General features: G+C 31.9%; 2 protein-coding genes across 10 annotated transcripts in view; one reads left to right on the plus strand and one right to left on the minus strand.

The window, feature by feature from the left end:
* The window catches only part of LOC106055738 (tyrosine-protein kinase HTK16-like), a 27,600-nt gene extending 19,845 nt beyond the window's left edge, over positions 1 to 7,755 (plus strand). For all 3 annotated transcript variants that reach the window (XM_056011961.1, XM_056011962.1, XM_013212158.2), the window contains exon 21: positions 318 to 7,755. In XM_056011961.1, coding sequence (XP_055867936.1) covers positions 318 to 515 — 198 coding nt within the window. In that variant the 3' untranslated portion in view covers positions 516 to 7,755. The remainder of the gene's footprint in view (positions 1 to 317) is intronic.
* LOC106055717 (excitatory amino acid transporter 3-like) overlaps positions 7,613 to 17,787 on the minus strand; it is a 35,533-nt gene continuing 25,358 nt past the window's right edge. For all 7 annotated transcript variants that reach the window (XM_056011963.1, XM_056011964.1, XM_056011967.1 and 4 more), the window contains 9 exons: positions 17,438 to 17,560; positions 16,815 to 16,893; positions 15,438 to 15,480; positions 15,074 to 15,197; positions 13,475 to 13,601; positions 12,735 to 12,968; positions 11,792 to 11,983; positions 11,428 to 11,562; positions 7,613 to 10,618 (listed from right to left, as the gene is read on the minus strand). In XM_056011963.1, coding sequence (XP_055867938.1) covers positions 10,426 to 10,618; positions 11,428 to 11,562; positions 11,792 to 11,983; positions 12,735 to 12,968; positions 13,475 to 13,601; positions 15,074 to 15,197; positions 15,438 to 15,480; positions 16,815 to 16,893; positions 17,438 to 17,560 — 1,250 coding nt within the window. In that variant the 3' untranslated portion in view covers positions 7,613 to 10,425. The remainder of the gene's footprint in view (positions 10,619 to 11,427; positions 11,563 to 11,791; positions 11,984 to 12,734; positions 12,969 to 13,474; positions 13,602 to 15,073; positions 15,198 to 15,437; positions 15,481 to 16,814; positions 16,894 to 17,437; positions 17,561 to 17,787) is intronic.

The raw sequence follows: 17,787 nt of genomic DNA on the forward strand, positions 1-17,787 counted from the left end.
TATATTACCTTAGAACTGAAATTGTTCTTTTCCTTCTTGAGAGAGACTTCAATTCAGAAAGATGTTTTCAAAGACTAGGCACAACTTCAGCCGAGTATTGAAACTCATTAAAATGCAATTGCTAAGTAACAAAACAATTTTTGAAAAATACAAAAAAAAAACCATTTAGAAACTCATCAGGATAGAAGACAAAATTTAGCTGCATTAATAGTTAGATTATTAGTAGGCTAAAATGTGTTAGTTGTTACTTCCTTTGAATTGCAATACTTTCCAAAGCGTAGACCTAGTTATATTTAATGTCTTGCATTTCCCAACAGGTGATCAAGTTCATAGAAGATGGGAATCGTTTAAACCGGCCTGAGAAGTGCCCCGATGTGGTTTATGAGGTTATGCTGAAATGCTGGTCAGCCAAACCAGTTGACAGGCCAACCTTCACCTGGCTGAATAAGCATTTTGATGAGAACCCGGAATACATGAGCACTAGGGAAATCATGAGGATTAATCGAGCTCGCTGAGATAAGGGTTGACCCTTTTTTGTTGTTTCTGTTAAAACTATTTGCCAGTAGTGTACAGTCATTGACCAACTCCTGGCATTAATGCTCACAATGAATGGAACAAGTTTTTTTGGCAAATGAGAATTTTGTTTACATAATTTTTTTTTATAATTGCCCCAGCCTTTTTTTTTTTTTTTGGAAGTCACAGATTTGATAAGAATGTCAACAAATTTTTTGATCAGAGATTGTTAATGTTTTTTAACATATAGTCTGTAGCTGTCTCTGTGTCGGTAAAAAAAAGAACCCAGTTATTTGGTAAACTTCAATGAGAATTTATTTTTGTCTTTTTTCTTAGGTTAAATACATTCTGATTATTATTGTTTTGATTTTCATTCAATAGCAGATGATTTTTTTAATTAATAGTCTGCCCTTATAAACTAGGTGCATTAATTTATAGTAAGAACTTATCCTCTTTAAAGTAGACAATACCCTTAGTCCCAACACATTTGTCTGGAGTCCAAATAAAAATACAGTAGAGTTGCAAATATTCACCACCTGAAAACTTGGCAGTCTGGATAACTCTCTCATATACTCAGGAGGCAAAAAAAAACATCAACAATTTTTAAGTCAATTCTCAATATAGAAAGCTTGATGCCCTCGTAAAGTATATGTGAGGTCTGTTTTATCTGAGAAATGTTTGCTGATTCTGTACTGTATTAAATTTTTTTGTGGTTTAAGGATCTGTTCCTTCATTTAGTATTTTCTTTTGTTTAAGGGCAGTTTGTTCTCTTCAGATAAATTCAGTTTTGTATTTTCTGTATTTTTATCTACTCCCTCCCCCTCCCATTCCGATAATCCGACATTTTCTCAAACGATCTGGTCCACAGTAGGCTGATTTTTAGGAACTCTACTGTTATCCTAGTGACAATTTTCTGTGAAAAGCAAAATAAATATTCAGTCAGGTTACAATGATGAATTCTTACTAAGACCATTGTTTACGTGATTGTATTAATTATTTGACTATAAGTGCTACTCCCCCTGGTGAATACTGACACCCAACCTGTGACCGCAGCTGTGTATCAAGGATTGGCCTCTTTAGTCAGACAAGAAGTTACAAAGGAAAAAGAAATATCCCACAAGATGTAAAATGCCACAGACTATTTGACTGGTCTTGCAAAAATACTATTTTTTGTACATGTCCATTTTCTTTACAATTAACCTAATTTACTAACATTATTTAGTAACATTGTTTTCATCCAAGAAAAGTGTCAAGTATACATGACTTATTGTTAATGTGATGTTTTCTGATGATGTTAGAAATTTATTTGCCAATGTTATTGTTTCCTGTTTACACTAACAGTATGAATAGTGCAATTTGTGGGCAGTAAAAAAAAACCAACTGTTTCTTGTCCATTGAATGTCTAGTGAACAGCTGGTCTGTTCATAACTCAAGATGATGAAAACATTTTTTTTTCATTAATGTCAATTCAATTGTAGATAATCTCTTCCTATGAATATTTATAAATGAAGGCTCATGTAGAGAAATGTGTTGGCAGGTGGTATATCAATTGTAACAATTTTGAAAACATTTTATAATTGATGTTTGTTCATCAGAGTAGACCTGCAAGTTCCTTGTTTCAAACCTGGTTAGATGGATGAGTTACTTGTAACCAATGTGCTTTGAGTTTTTAACAGTAGCCTTGCATCAGAAAATAAAAGTGATTAATCCATGAGCAGATACTCTGGCCACACATGTTGACTTCATTTTACTTTTATCTAAAGATCTTCAGACTTTAAAGTGATATTTAAACTTTTTTTTTAATTATTATTATTGAAGTAAGTTATATCAGTTTTGTACTTTTTTTCTTGACAACAATATCAACTGAATCTTTATTTGGTTTTGTTGTTTATCTTACTTAGAAGTTGCCCCTATTCTGGTGGGACGAATTAGTTTCCATGAAAGAACAATTTGTAGTGTTCTAGATATTTGTACAGAGTAGATTCTAGTTTTGATATTCTCTGTGGATTTATGCATTTGGTTTCATGTTTTTGTTTTCTTCTGGAAACTTCTAGCAATGTTTATGTTATGCAATAATAATGTTATCACAAGGAGAAAACATTTGGTAGTAGTGAGATTTGTGTGTAACAATTTTATGGAGTTGTAGAAATGGACTGAAAGCAGTGTCTGACCACAGTTTACAAAGGTGAAAGTGAAGGCTTATAGTATCTTTTCATTACCTGATTAGAATACGAGCTTATTCAATAAGGTGGGAGCATAAAATTGTTAGCTTTCCAACTTTGACTCGTTCACATTATCATTAAGTTTATTTTATTTTGATTGTGTTACTAGCCTACTGCTAATATTGAATTATAGTAACTTCTGACTTACATTGTTCTTATCATATAACAAATACTGATGTTATTGCTCTCACTAATGTCCAGTCTGTAGTTTTATGTTTTACTTTGTTCTTTATTTCCACCTTTTTTTTTTGTCTACTACCCTTGGACCTTCCAAGTTTGTTCATTCCTAAAGATTTAGGTTCTGTACAATCTTTAGGCTGAAACTTTAGAATCTTTTTTGAGTCTGCAGGTCTATATCAGCTTAGTCATCTATCAAAGAAACATTTCATGATCCTGAGACAATGTTACAAAGTTATTATTTAAAATAATGGAGTCAGTCTGTGATTGTAGTCTATGTTTAAAGGGTAACTCTGATGGTTTTGACAATTTTTGATATAATATGTGTTTTGATTTATAGATAATGAATATATTATTCTTTTTTTTTTATTTGCAAGAATAACTTAGTAATTGATGTTTTTGTGACATAATTTTTCTGCGCATCCAAAACAGTCAGATTTTCACTGAATTTCTGTGTGACGTCACGACGGTGCACTCAAATCCTATTGATACTCATTGATAGGGAGGCGAAAAAGAAATTATCTTTGATAAAAAATTTTTTTCGTTATTACATCATTAAAATACTTTAAAAGAAATTTCTAATGGTGTATAAATTATGACTGTATGTTTGACCGTAAGAAAATTATGATTTTTTTGTGCTGTTTCGACCTAACATTGGTTGACATGGAAAAAGTGATGAGAGAGCTTGACGCTGGCTCAGCCAGCGAGACACACCCCCAAGGTCAAAAGTTAAAAAGTTGGAATTGAGTTTCGTAGACGATAGATCTACTTATTAAATAAGAAATTTAATAGTAGATCTAGTATTCGTAGTAAATTTCTAGCTCACAAATCTGATTTCATTTATATTTATGAACTTCAGTTGTTTAAAATGTCTCAGTAGTATCATTAATTGAATTCTTTGGCCTGGAAATCCAATGTATTGTTGGTACTGCACCTGGTATTAACTTCAATTTTTTTTTAAAATCCCATTTCCACAGCAGTGAAGTTGCTGAAACAGCTTCTCTCAAAATGGTTTGAGCATAAACAGGAATTAGCTAATGCCTTTGTAAAATATTTGCTCTTCAGGCGAATAAATTTTCCCCATTTTCCCTTTAAAACTTCATCTCTTGGAAACAAATGAAAAGAGACACTAATTTCTGTATCAGCATACTTGCTGATTTTATCTTTGTGATTGGAACTACTGCAACAAGCTGAAGAACAATATTTAATTTTCTTCAAGTAGAAATAGAGGTTTATAAACAATGACCGATTATAAATCAACGTGGAGACTAGATCTAGCTGTGAAGCGTAACAATAAATGCGATCCGATAGGTCTAGATCTAGACTAGAGAGTTTATCGGTTATATAGGTCTAGATCTATATTTAGCCAGCACCTTCGTGACGTCACGTTTTTAAAAACTAAAAACATCTCGCAGAACCCCGTTTTTTTGGGGGCGTGGAGAATTTTCTGTCTAATTTATTAAATATAAAATTTTCCGAGCATTTAAATAAAAAATGATATAATGTTTACTATTACAACTTTTTACGCAGAATTTAAATATGTCAATAACTAAAATTTGAAAAACTATCGGAGTTTCCCTTTAAGTCTGTGATTGTTACCATTCAAAATAGACTTGTTTTTAGTTGAGTACTTTACATTTTTTGGAATGACACAGGGACATTGATGCTAGCTGGTGAATATTGTTTTAGCCAGCAACCTTGACATCCCGATATCTTTTTTTGTATTTTGATAGTAAGTAAATAAAGTGTAAATGTATGTTACTATTGGGTTGTCACTTGTATGAATAGTTCTCTTTTCTTAATGCTATCATTTGTAAATATCCCTCTCTTAGCTTGCCTCACTAAGTTTTATCTGGCTTCTGCTTACACATTGTTTCTTGCCAGCTTGGACTTTAAGAAGTCAAAACATTTTTCATTATTTTCTAGCTAACAAAACTCATTTCAGTGGCTCCCAGAATCTTAGATGTGATGTCCCTGAACATGACCCATTCTATACAGACTTCTACATAGTTAAGACGTCTATGGTCCCCCAATGGATGTTGCTTAAGTTTAGGGAATTAAGAGTGAGATATTTTTAGAACAAGTGTTTCAATGGGATTACTTGTTGTTTGATAGCAAGAAACTTTGCAGCTTAAAGAATGTGTCTCTCCTAGATGATCATATGGTATTACTGTTTGTTACTGATCCAAGTAGTTTGGGCAGTCTGTTGAAATTGTGTTGTCTGGTGATTTGAAGCTTTGCTTACCTCATGACATTACAAGAAAAAAAAATGTCTTTTGTGATAAACTTAATGTAAATGTAACAATAGCCGGTAAACAGTTTCACTGTCACATCCAATGATCACATACGAAAGATTATTTTGTTTTGATAATTTTTTGTTTGTTTGACACATTATTCAAAAAGTTTAAGAAATAATTGCTCTAGAAATGTGCACTATTAACAAAAATGTGTATATGTAATTGTAATGTTCATTGTCCAGGTCAGAACCCAGAGCTTTTTTGTTTTCTTTTTTTCAAGTTTCTTATGATTTGTGGGAGAAGGGGAATCATTAAGAAATTTAACTATTGACATTTTCATTGTGCACAATTATATGTGGAGTCACATTAGAGCATTGTTTTTCTGTAGGTTTGTGATATATCAATGCACAAAGAAATGGCTTGTCATTTGTTTCTTTCAATTTTGTCTGCATAAAATACTTAGGAGAAAGGGTACTAAAAATTACACATTTAAATGGGTTAATATCTTTTTTTTTTTTTTTTTTTACATACAATTTTTGAGTTTTTTTTATAATACATGAATTGTATATTTAAAAAAAAATAAAAAAATAAAAACTATAAATAGTTCAATTAATTATGATTCATTTAATATTTGAGTTTTGTGTAACATTTCTACCCTTTATTTGACGAGAGAGGAAATCTTGACTAAAACAATCCACCAAAGAAAGTTTCAATCAGATCAATATTTCCACTAGCTCAAAACCAAAAATATTACACTGCTCATGCTGCTCATGATTGCTCTTGATTTATGTCCCCCTCATAACTTTTTATTTTTTTATTTTTTTTTTATTTGCATTTAATAAGATAAATCTTTATTATCAAGATAATAATATTATAATCATTATTTACTGTAAAATTTGAATTATATCTTCACAAGGCACCTGCTTTGATTCAGATGCATGTGTTGAATTATATCGAGGCATTTTAAGCGGCTGATGCAGAACATTTGCATATTTCAGTGACAATCTATTGAAACTTTGGGGGAAGAAATGAATATTCTGGTGATAGCCACAAAACTCAACTGGAGATAGCAATAGGTTCAATTGAGTTATGATTTTTTCTTTTTTGTGACCTCAGTTATATTTGAAGTGGTGGAAAAAGCAAGCCATTTTGCATTAGAGTTGCTCTTGTCAGAAGTTGCTGAGAAAAGAGGAAATGGAAAAATGAGCTATTTATGTTATTTCATTAAATGTCTGCATAAAAAGTAAATTCTAACATTTTATTTTGTTCATTGAAAAGTTGTCACCTTCAAACAGACATCCTAAAACACCAACACAGCTCATAATGCCAGACCTCTGTACCAGTCCACCAATCAACACTCATTCAGTACTGAATCATATTTGAATTTGAACAGACTTAAACTTTATTTCAAATTCCTACTTTAAGCTCACACTTCATCAAAGTCCAACCCACAGAGTTTCAATTGTTTATTTTGGGCAATTGTTCATGATGCTATTGAGTTGACATTGGTGTACCTAAATTCATACTGTGATATTTAATTAAAATTACATAAAGATCACTTTATTGTTTTTGAATGAAATTAAATGTATGTTTTATGGTATGCAGATACATTTTCACTTTATCTAGATCTATACATTCAGGTTTGATCTCTTGTAGTATGGTGGGTTAGCTAAGCTGTTAAAGCATCTTTTGATCCCCATACTGGTCAGTTTTTTTCTCTTTATTGTTCAATAAAAAAAAAATATATATAATATATATATATATATATGACTGTTTAGTTTGCTTATTATTTGAAAATAAAATAGGAATGGATTTTTTATTTTTTTATATTATCTGTTTTTAGTTGAGTCATGGATATGTAGTCCAAAAAGCAGTCTGCCCTATTCATATTTTTTGTCTTGATTTTGGCATGCCGACTGGTTTCCTTAATTTTCACCTTTTGTTTCATCCTTACCTTACTTTAAAAAAAACCTGTTTAATTGTTAATCCTTTTAAATTTTCAAGGAAATAAGGCAGAGTTGGCAGCAGATAAAAAATGTACTTTTGAGCACATATTCCTAGCAGATATGCTTCAATGCCAACTAGAAGTGATGGGAGTATGTGAACAATGACAAAGTTTTAAGGCTTAACTTTCTGGAAAAGATATATATTTAATTTTTGTTTTCTAAGAACACACGAGGCCTTAACTACATCACATTCTTCATTTTTTTATGCCTTTCAAATAATATGTAGAACTAAGAGTTATTATGATATTGATGGTTATTATTAGTTATATATCATAATTGATATTGACGGTCAAAAATGATATGTTCATTTATATTTGTTATGTAGTAGCAGATGTGATGGTTCAAGGCTGTACATTGTTTAAGATTTATATATTCTTATTAACCATATGAATTTGACATTATAATTCAATATAACATTTTAAAATCTAAGAACTAAAAAAAAAAATTAACTCACTGCTTATGTTAACAAAATGTATTATTTTTTTCATATAACATTATATAAATATGTACAATTGCATATATTTCTATTATAAATTTTAAAAAATCATTTGTGGCACTTGTAAAAAAAAATAATTTTTTATTAAAACATTGCTTCTTTCACGCACTGGAGAATTTTAAAATGGTGTGTTGTGTGTGTGTGTACGAATGTTTAGAAAAGGAATCAAAGCAGCACATTAACAGATAGATGTGTGTTGTAACATATTTAAAATAATTAAGTTTGTTTCAAATCAATGAATGGGTGCATTTCTGAATGGTTCAAACACATAGAACTTGTAGAGAGGTGAGTAATGTTTGTTGAATCCAAAAATATTTGTAAAGAGGCAATGACTTAAGGAAGATTGTTTGGTGCAACACCAACAGACTTTACAAACAATAAAGAATAGAATGGTTTAACCACCCTGTAGTCAAAGAAAACATACACCACCCTGTACTCATACTCTGCATGCACCACCACCAGACACTCAGCATACATAACCAGATATCTGGCAGACATCACTACTGATAATCAGAGGACAACACTAGATATCTGCCAGAAACTCATGTAACAAGGCAACAGAAAGGCCAAGAAAATGAATGAAAACAATATTTTGGTAAGCCTCATACATGATCAAGCTCTAAACTAACTCTAGGATATTTACTATCTCCCTGCTCTGGGATATTTACTATCTCTCACACATTATCAAGCCCTAAACTAACTCTAGGATATTTACTATCACCCTGTCACATCTCTAGTTAAAGTAGAATAAAGATTTATTAGTAATACAATTTCTGGTACAATCTTGTGTGTAAGTAACTTTGATGTGCATGTCAAACATTGTGTGGCAGTTAGGGTAGCGTAACAAGTGGACTTGTAAAGGCTACAAGAAGTCACCCTTTCTATGGGGTTATTATTTGAATATAAAATATATATTTTGGTATTGCAAAAGATAAACTACTCTCAACCATGTCAAATACAGATGTACAACCTTTTGTAAGATTGAAAGAAGTTGGAAATGTCACATAAATGTAACTGGATATGTCAGCGACAGAGTAGGAATATCCAAGACAATGTATAAATGCAATTTCTCTTCAGTCATCTTTAGTGTTGACTTGAAATTCTCCCTTATTGGCATTGATAGACATCCAGATAAATTGATAAAACAATGTTAAAATTGTGACCATGATAAATAAGGAATGTTAAACCAGGATATGTAAATAAAACAGTGGACTAAGGATATGTATATGAGACAATGTATTCGATCCCAACATGTAATAAATCATAATTCTTAGAAATAATCAAAATATAAAAAATAGTGTATAATCATACAAGCACAGTATGCAGGCCTTATTTAATTAGAGATGTATATATTTCAAAAGATTTTTGAACAACATGACACATCCTGCACAGAAAGGTCTATGTACAACATGACACATCCTGCACGGAAAGGTCTCTGAACAACATGACACATCCTGCACAGAAAGGTCTCTGAACAACATGACACATCCTGCACAGAAAGGTCTGTCATTTTGCTACAAAAAACAAACTTATAAACAACCAAATGTTACAAAAGTGCCTGAAGTCTCAGCTAAAAGTATTATGCATTCAAATTAAACAAAACCTAAAGTCACACATCTTCAGAAAAAAAAAACAACTTAATTTTTTTATTTTAAATGATTCCTTTTTTCTTTTAAAATTATGACTAACAAACTTTTATTAACTTACTGCGCCAAAGATCTGATTCAAGACAAAACAAAATTTTAATTTTTATACCATCCTCTGGTGAAATTTGTAGAGAGAAATAGAAATCCAAATTTATCCCTTTGAAGTACTAAAACACCTGAAATTCTGGTCCTAAATCTAGTTATTAGATTAGATTATTAGTTTTGTAAGATGAGAATCTTTATGCCAACAAGATGGTACATCCAATATTATTTAATGCTTTTTTTTAAGAATGCTATTGCTGAAATACATTTAAACTTGTTTTTTTATTTCTTCTGAGAAATAAATGTATGCCTCCATGAGACAAAGAGATTCTTATTTTTAAAACATGCAAATGCTTTATGAACAACTTGGAACTATGGAGTTTAAAGATTAATATAGGTCTTAACTAAAATGAGAATGTATTGACATCTGGATACAAGTTCACACTCAAAGAGTAAGGGACTCAGGCCCTGTACCATACAAAGGTATTTGATTCACCCTCAAAGATCATGGGTCTCAGGCCCTGTACCATACAAAGGTATTTTAATGCAAATGCCTCCAGCGTTAAAGAGCCATAATATAGTAGCATTTCTTAGCTTTTAAAAACAAAGACTTAAGTGGACTAATCCACTACATGTAGCCCCCTCCCCCTTACTTTTTATCAAATTAATAGACAAACATAAGGCAGGTAAATTATTCATTGAAGTTAATGGTCACCATTACCTAAAATTTTGTTCATATACCTCCTCCTTCCTTAGCAGACTGCTAAAGTTCTCTATGGACTGTTAGGAATAGGTATTCCCCAGTTTGAGAAACATATTAGTAAATACTCCAGTCTAGTTTGACATAGACACTCTCAGACCCATATTACCCTTGCCCACTTCCATAAATTCTCTTAATGCACATTTTATTGGAATTTTATCAGTCTCTTGGTAAAATTAACAAAAATTGACAGATTTAACATGTTCTCCAACGCCTCTCTTGGCACTTTTTTATGTTTTGTAATAAATAAACTATTTATACATGTACATACTTTTGTTTCTTTTATTTTAATTATTTACAAACAACATGTTTCTGATCAGGGGAAGTTATAACTTTGATCTTTGTGTCTCGTCTTCTTTATCCTTGTCAGTTTCTGAGATTTGCTGAACTATTTCTGTGGATTTTGGACTTTCAATGTTTTGTTCCAATTGTTCTGTAGAACCTGATCCACAAATTGCAGATGTGAAAGCTGCAACCATGACATGGCTAATGGCATTGACCCCCGAACGAAACCTGTCTCTATAAAAGAAAAAAAAAATAGACAAGGAAGTATTTGGTTTATTTGATCCTGTTGTATTTTCTTAATGAATTCAATTTATAGTTTTGAAATCAATGCCTAGCATTGAAATAGTAGTTTAAAGATAGTGAATAATAATGCAAGGAGATTTTCAATAAGACCTCTAAACAGTTAAATATTAAAATAATTTAAGACAGAACTATATATAGATAAAATATTTTTGGGCTATAATATTAATTAATGTTGACTAAAACAATAGCTTTCCAACAATTGCCATAAAGTATGTATTCATCTTATCATAGCATTCATCTTATCATAGCATTCATCTTATCATAGGTATCTTGTACTATATTACAAATACTTTACCCCAAGTCGAAAGTGTCTTTTTTTTTTTTTAGAGTGAAATGATTATGCAATAAAAAGACTCTTTTCCCCTCTTAACTTGTTGGTCATTGACAATTTTTTCTAGCAGTTTCTATTGAATAATGCACAGCCTGCAGCACAGCTTCCTTCTCATACACTTCACTTAATGATCTCCTGGTTAAGTTACTTAGTAAAATTTTGTCAAAAGCTACAAAGACTTGGTCTTATATAAACTGAATTATATTTCATCTACAACTTATCTTTCAAAATGTCTGGGAGTTCTTAATGTATCATGTTAAAGGAAAACCATTTTATTTTTGTACCTGTTAAAGCTTTTGGAAATACTTTAACTACGTGTGAATTTAAACTTCCATTTAATGTCTATTTAACACAATAAACAATTGAAAAAAAGTTAATGCTTTAAAGAGATAACTATAAAACAACTTACAATAACCACTCCACAGCAAACAGAAGAGCGACACCTTGCAACGGGATGTTTAATGATGTCATAATGATGATCAGAGTGACAATGGATGAACTAGGCACTGGCGGTATCGCTAATGACAAAACTGAACTCAGTATACTGGTAGACAGAGATAAAGAGCATTTGGTTAACCTTAGAGCATAAAGTGACATTAGGATAGTGTATAAATATAGGATATGGCTGCCAGGTATGTGCTTTGAAATGTCACTCTGTGGTCCCAGCTGTAATGCCCCTGCTGGAGGTTTGGGCTACAATGTAATTATCTTCAGTAATAGCATGTCGCAAACTGAAGTATTTAAATTTATATATACAATACAAACAAAATTACCCAGTGACAACAATATCCCCAACACTGACTCCCAAACTTGATGTCTGAGCCAGAAAAAGTACACTTGAAGTGATGTAGAGGGCGCTACCATCTGCGTGAAGAGTAACTGACATCGGGATGACAAAGGCACTGACGTGTTTTGCGACATTATTCTTGTCAGCAGATGTCAACATATCTGGCATGGCTACCGATCTGTTGAAATATATTGGTGAAACAAATAGTTAGAAAGTGATGAATTCAAATTGCATTTAAACAAGTGGGAAGAGAGAGAGAGAGAGCAGTAATAAATAGGTCTAACTAAAATGAATTCAAATTATCTATTATCATTACATCTTCAATGTGTTCCTGTTCACTTAGGATGTTCCTGTTCACTTAGCGCTTGCTAACATTGATGGAAGAGGATGTTTTTCACATGTTTCAGATGTTCCCTGTTGCTTTTACAATCAACATAAATTACATGAAACCACTGAATAACATTCTATAGCTAAGGGACTATGGATCAACGCAAAGAAATGAGAGAAAGCTTGGGTGCTACCTATGGTCAAACAATGTCAACCACACAGTAGTTTTCTTCTCTCACCACAGCTGATATGTGTTCAAAGATATGGCAGGTGCCTGCAGAGTCACAGGTTCTCCAAAGTGTAGCACTGTGTGCTGCAAGCTCCCTAAGGGTCACCAGCTCCAGCTTTTTTTCCTCAGAGTTGACTCCCAAAGCCTTTCCCAAGTTAGGGCAGCAGAGGTTTGATTTAAAAATGATGTAATTACACATGGACTTAAATGAGTTCACTAAATAATATTTACACAACTTAAATTGAATACAATATTTGACTAAAGACCCTAAATACATGGACCTAAGTCATTCTCTGTATATCTTTTATATTGTTCGATTTAATGTATACTAAAATAGATTCAGTTTTTACAAAGAACCAATCTAAAGACTTACGTTGCAGTAGCTGCAAAGGCAACAATAAAGGGCCTGATACATCTAATGAGAAAGAGGTATGGGTTCTTTCTGGTCAACAAGAAATACACTGCTGGTAAAACAATCAGAAGATGTATGGCCAGACCCACTATTACAGCCCCGACCAGCAGCCCCAGGGAGCGAAAGACTTCAGCTATGTCATCGACAGCAGCAATGGACTTGGCTATCAGACTTAACACGCCAATGGGTGTGGTCCTGTCAAAGGAACAAATACAACATATAAATGTGATTGATATAAAAGTCTCAATGTTCAAATTTGTTGTATCAAAAAAAAATAATATTTTTTTTTAAATTTACACTTAAAAAGTATAAATCTTTTTAAATCTATGCATGTGTGTGTGGCAGCATTTTATTTTCAAACATGGCAATTAAAGTAATACTATATCTTAAAACTAATAACAAGTCTAATATAAGCCTTGCCTTAACCAAATGTATACTAGGCCATATATGTAGAATATATTATTAAGCTTAAGTCTGGTAGTCCAGTGCTATAAGCATGAAAGTTGTGCTATATAAAAGCAATTTAAAAATAGAGCCCCCATATTTTCTTCTTTTACAAAGAAACATTTTGTTCTAAAGCAATTAATCACTAAAATAAATTTTTTTTGTAGACAAAAAGTTGTTTTTTTTTTATGAGGGCTTAAAACTTCATGAAAAAAAAACAACCCACATTAGTAAAGAATATAAAGAACAAAATTTACCAAAACAGCCAACGGATAATGACAAACATCACATCTTGAGCTTGTTTGAAAAATCTCAGAAATTCACTGTTCACAGATAAAGTTGCATTGGCTGCTATACCAATAGCTGTACAGATGGTGATAAGACCTAAGTAGGGAATTTATTTGTTTGATTAGAAATGAATTCTTTTAATTTTTTTTTCAAGTGGCAGCGTGAAGGTCTTGACAAATTGAAGGCAAAAAAAAGAAAGAATAATATAAAATGGGAAAAAAGGAAAGGATGTAATATTTGTATTTCTTTTTTCAATAAAGATTGTTGTTTCTAACATTCCATTTCTTTCTTTGTGATGACGTTGTCAGACTCCGTAACTTATTTAGAATGAAGTAATGTGTGAGTTTCAAGATACAAAGAAGTAGACAAGCAGAAGTGAAGAATTTCGGTCAAAGACATTGTAAAACTACCTTCATAGTCAGTTAACGATTCAAATGATGATGACTGAGTGTGAACCAAAATTTCTAATTCTCTATTTATTATTAATTACATGGTACATATATATTCTTCTATTGGCCTAGTGACTTAATGACTGGTCTGTTTAATGGCTCGATGTTACAGCTGACTTTCACAAATAACCATTAATTCCAATATACCACCAAATTTCTAATATATGATGAATGGCTGAACGATATTTTTAAATTTCGCGCACCAGTGAAAGCAAAGTGGTGTGTTGTGTACAATAAGCTGGGCTGAGACAGCTTATCAAGGCAAAGCAATCACTCTTTCTCCCATTGCATATGCATGAAAAGTTGTTTTTTTTTTTTATAATTTTGTGATCAAAGCATATCCCATCAACATGGCTGTCAAAAAAAAGAGTACAACTTCTACAAGATGTTCCAAAAAGAAAGAGTACAACTTCTACAAGATGTTCCAAAAAGAAGATGACGCGTAGGACGTAATCATCTTCTTTTTTGAAGTAACGTCTGTATTATATAAGATAAGATAAGAGTACAAATCCTACAGGAGGTTCCAAAAGAAAGAGTATTTTTTTTTATGTTCACTTTTTTTCTAACATACTGGCCACATGTGGGATAAAGAAGGATACAAACTAACCCCTAGCTGTTTCTGTGTGTTTTACTGAGTCTGAGTGGGAAGGGTCTTGGATTTAGGCTACCAGAAGCCATACACTTTGTTTATGATTGAGCTTTTTGAGGCAATGATATTTAAAGTTCTATAAGATATTTTTTATTACTTTTTGTTTGAGCCCCTCCTGAATGTTGTTGAAATAAACTATCTAAAGTAGTCTAAGTCTAACTATGAGGGATATTTCATACTACACAAGAATTGAATAAAAGTCATCAATACATTGTCACATTTCTTCTTGTTTGTATTAATGTCCATGTCTTAAGGAAGCTATTTCCAAAATAAATGTCTATCACTTGTAGATGCAAACAAGAAATAACAGAAAGAAAAAAAGTCTGAATGGAATAATCAAATATGGCAAACAAATTTTAATACAAACCATTTTTTTTTACCAAAAACTTTTTTCTTTCGAAAAAGTTTTATTTGTGTGTGTTTTTAGATGTTGCTATTGCAATAAAGATATTGAAAACTTATGACTTTACCTAAGATATTCATTCCATCTGATTTCCCAATGCTTCTCTCTAGCGTGACAACAATCTTTGTGACATTGTTAGTAGAGTTAGCAATGATTTGATGAGATTCCTTTTTTTCATATACAGTAACTGTCTAAGATAAATACATTTTACAAATATGTGAGATCAAATTCAATATATAAAATATTCAATAATAATAATAATACTGTGTTTAATATAATTTAAAAGTTTAAAATCCTGTTCACTCATAATGAACTTTTTTTCACTTAAAAGAGAGATATTAGATTCTTCTAGCGATATAAAATGTTACAGATGTGATTCTAAACATCAAATAAATCTTTTCTCACATTTGAATACCAAAAAATGTACTGACCTGTGAAATTGCTGCACCAACAACATTATCAGGAAAAAAGTTTCTGAAAAAAAAAAAAAGTTCTAATATAATAATCTTTAATTTATATAGGAAAAAGACCACATCTAATTCATTATGTTAATAGCAGTAATTTTATTTTGCATTCGTAATTATTATATATTATCATCATCAAACTTCTTCTTTGAGTGAGGGCTTGAGAGGCTCAAATCCTCTCTTGCAAAAGTCCTGAACAGACACCCTGCTGTTTTGTGTAGTGCATACATGTCATCATACAGTTTGAGAATTTGTGGTTTTCCAGAGATGGAGATCAGCAAGTCTGGAGTCTACAATGTATTGTCATCTTCACTGCACTAGGCCCTTTGTCCTAGTAAGAAGAGTGCAGAGTAAATTAAGTTAAATTAAGAAGATTATCGTTCGTCGACACAGTAGTGTGGGGCTTTCAAGGAAGTAGTTCTGACAGTGCTCATTACTTTGAAACGGATAATCCATTTAACAAGACCAGTGGGGTCTGTTTCGTTCATGCAAGTCCATATTCACACCATGGTCAACCAAGAAAAAAATTATGTTCTGGAGTAAGAAAGACGGTTACACCCTAGAATGGCTTTGGCGAAGACTGAGTGAAATGTCTTCTTCAAACTGCAGCTATAATCAGTCCATTTTCACAAAAACAAAATATAAGATCCTATCTAGGATATGAAACGACATCACTTAATGTAATGATTTTATCAAACCCTCATAATGATGCCATATTTAGTTGATTTTTACTCAAATATGGAATTACAAATACAATGTACAAGCAACAGATTTATTAGCACCCACTACCCCCCCCACACACACACACCTTTTTTATTACCACATCCTGCCCCAACATCTTTTAGATATAACCTCTGAAGAGAAGCATCATTGTCACAAGAGGAACCATATTTGTTCTATGACAACAGTTTAAATATAAAATATATAATGTTTAAAATAGATATATGATCTGTAGTCTGGAAACATGTTATTGGTTGGCTGTTTTAGTTTTGATTTTCATAATGTAGTTCAACCATCATCAAATGTAAGAAAGAAGACTTTTTTGGGAAGGAGAGTCTGTATATTATAAAAGCAATGTTTGAACTTATTGTTCTTAAGCCTTTTTGTGAAGATCATAGAATATCAATGGATAGGCCCTCTGTTGGTCTCGTTGGTTCCGGGTTCAAACCCTTCCCTCTGCCATCCTCTGTTGTCCTTTGGGAGGTTTGGGTTGGTCAGTAATTATCTTGAAATCTAAAGAACCATCTGAAACATGTAAAACATTTTACAACATAAAACAAGTAACTATAGGGCTGTAGGGCTGCTGGCTGGCTGAAATAAGTTTATCAATTTGATTTCACAAACCTAAAGAGATCAGCGAATACATCTTGTGTTTCTAGGTCAGTGCCGTATTTTTTATCTTGATCCCCAGTTAGGGTTCCATCTGACAACAAAAATATGTAATTATTAGATCTATTAGAATATAATTATTTTTTTTTTAAGTCTACTAAGTATATGAAATTAAAAACATAGTTAAGAGAATTAAAAAAAAAACTCTTTTCATGAATAGGTCTACATTAAAAAAATGTTTTATTTGCAATTAATTAAAATAAGGGAATATAATATATCTCTTTTCAATCTGATTATGGATTATAAAGATAGTTTATAGGCAAAAATATGAATGTTTTGAATTCGACTAACAATGATATTGTTCGTTAATGTGTGATTTGACTACAAAATATCTTGAGTAAACAGTTGTGTGCTACAGTCTTAACAATGTATACATTTAACTGATAATATATTGATGCTATGGTTATAAATCTTGAGTTTAAAAAAACTTAAAACGAACCCCTCCCCTCCTCATATATGATTGCTTTACGGTAATCCTATAAATAAAAGTTAACGGAAAAATGAAACACAATTTATGGCTACTTTTTTAAAACTTACCCTCTCCCCCCCCCCCCTCTCCAAATCAGTTGGGAACTTACCTGGCTTGAAAATAAAAAACATGACAATGGCTATGGTGCAGGCAACCACTTGAGTCAGGAAGAACCCTAGCAACGCAACCACAGCAATTTTACCATTGCTCCTTGGGTCTAGAGTAGCAGTACCTGAAATGGGTCTTCATTTGTTAGTATTGCTTTCAAAGCTTCATAAGTAGGTCTAGTCTAATGACAACATTTATATTTATCCTGCTAAAGAGCATGTGTTAATGTCATTGGAGTTCTAATTTACTTTCAGATAAAAAAAGTATTTGAATGTTTCTATATCTTATCTTCAATAAAGAAGATGATTACCGGTATGTCCCACGCATCTTGCATGTTAACCAATGACATAA

The sequence above is a fragment of the Biomphalaria glabrata genome, chromosome 15 (assembly GCF_947242115.1).
Source record: "Biomphalaria glabrata chromosome 15, xgBioGlab47.1, whole genome shotgun sequence".
NCBI lineage: Eukaryota > Metazoa > Mollusca > Gastropoda > Planorbidae > Biomphalaria > Biomphalaria glabrata.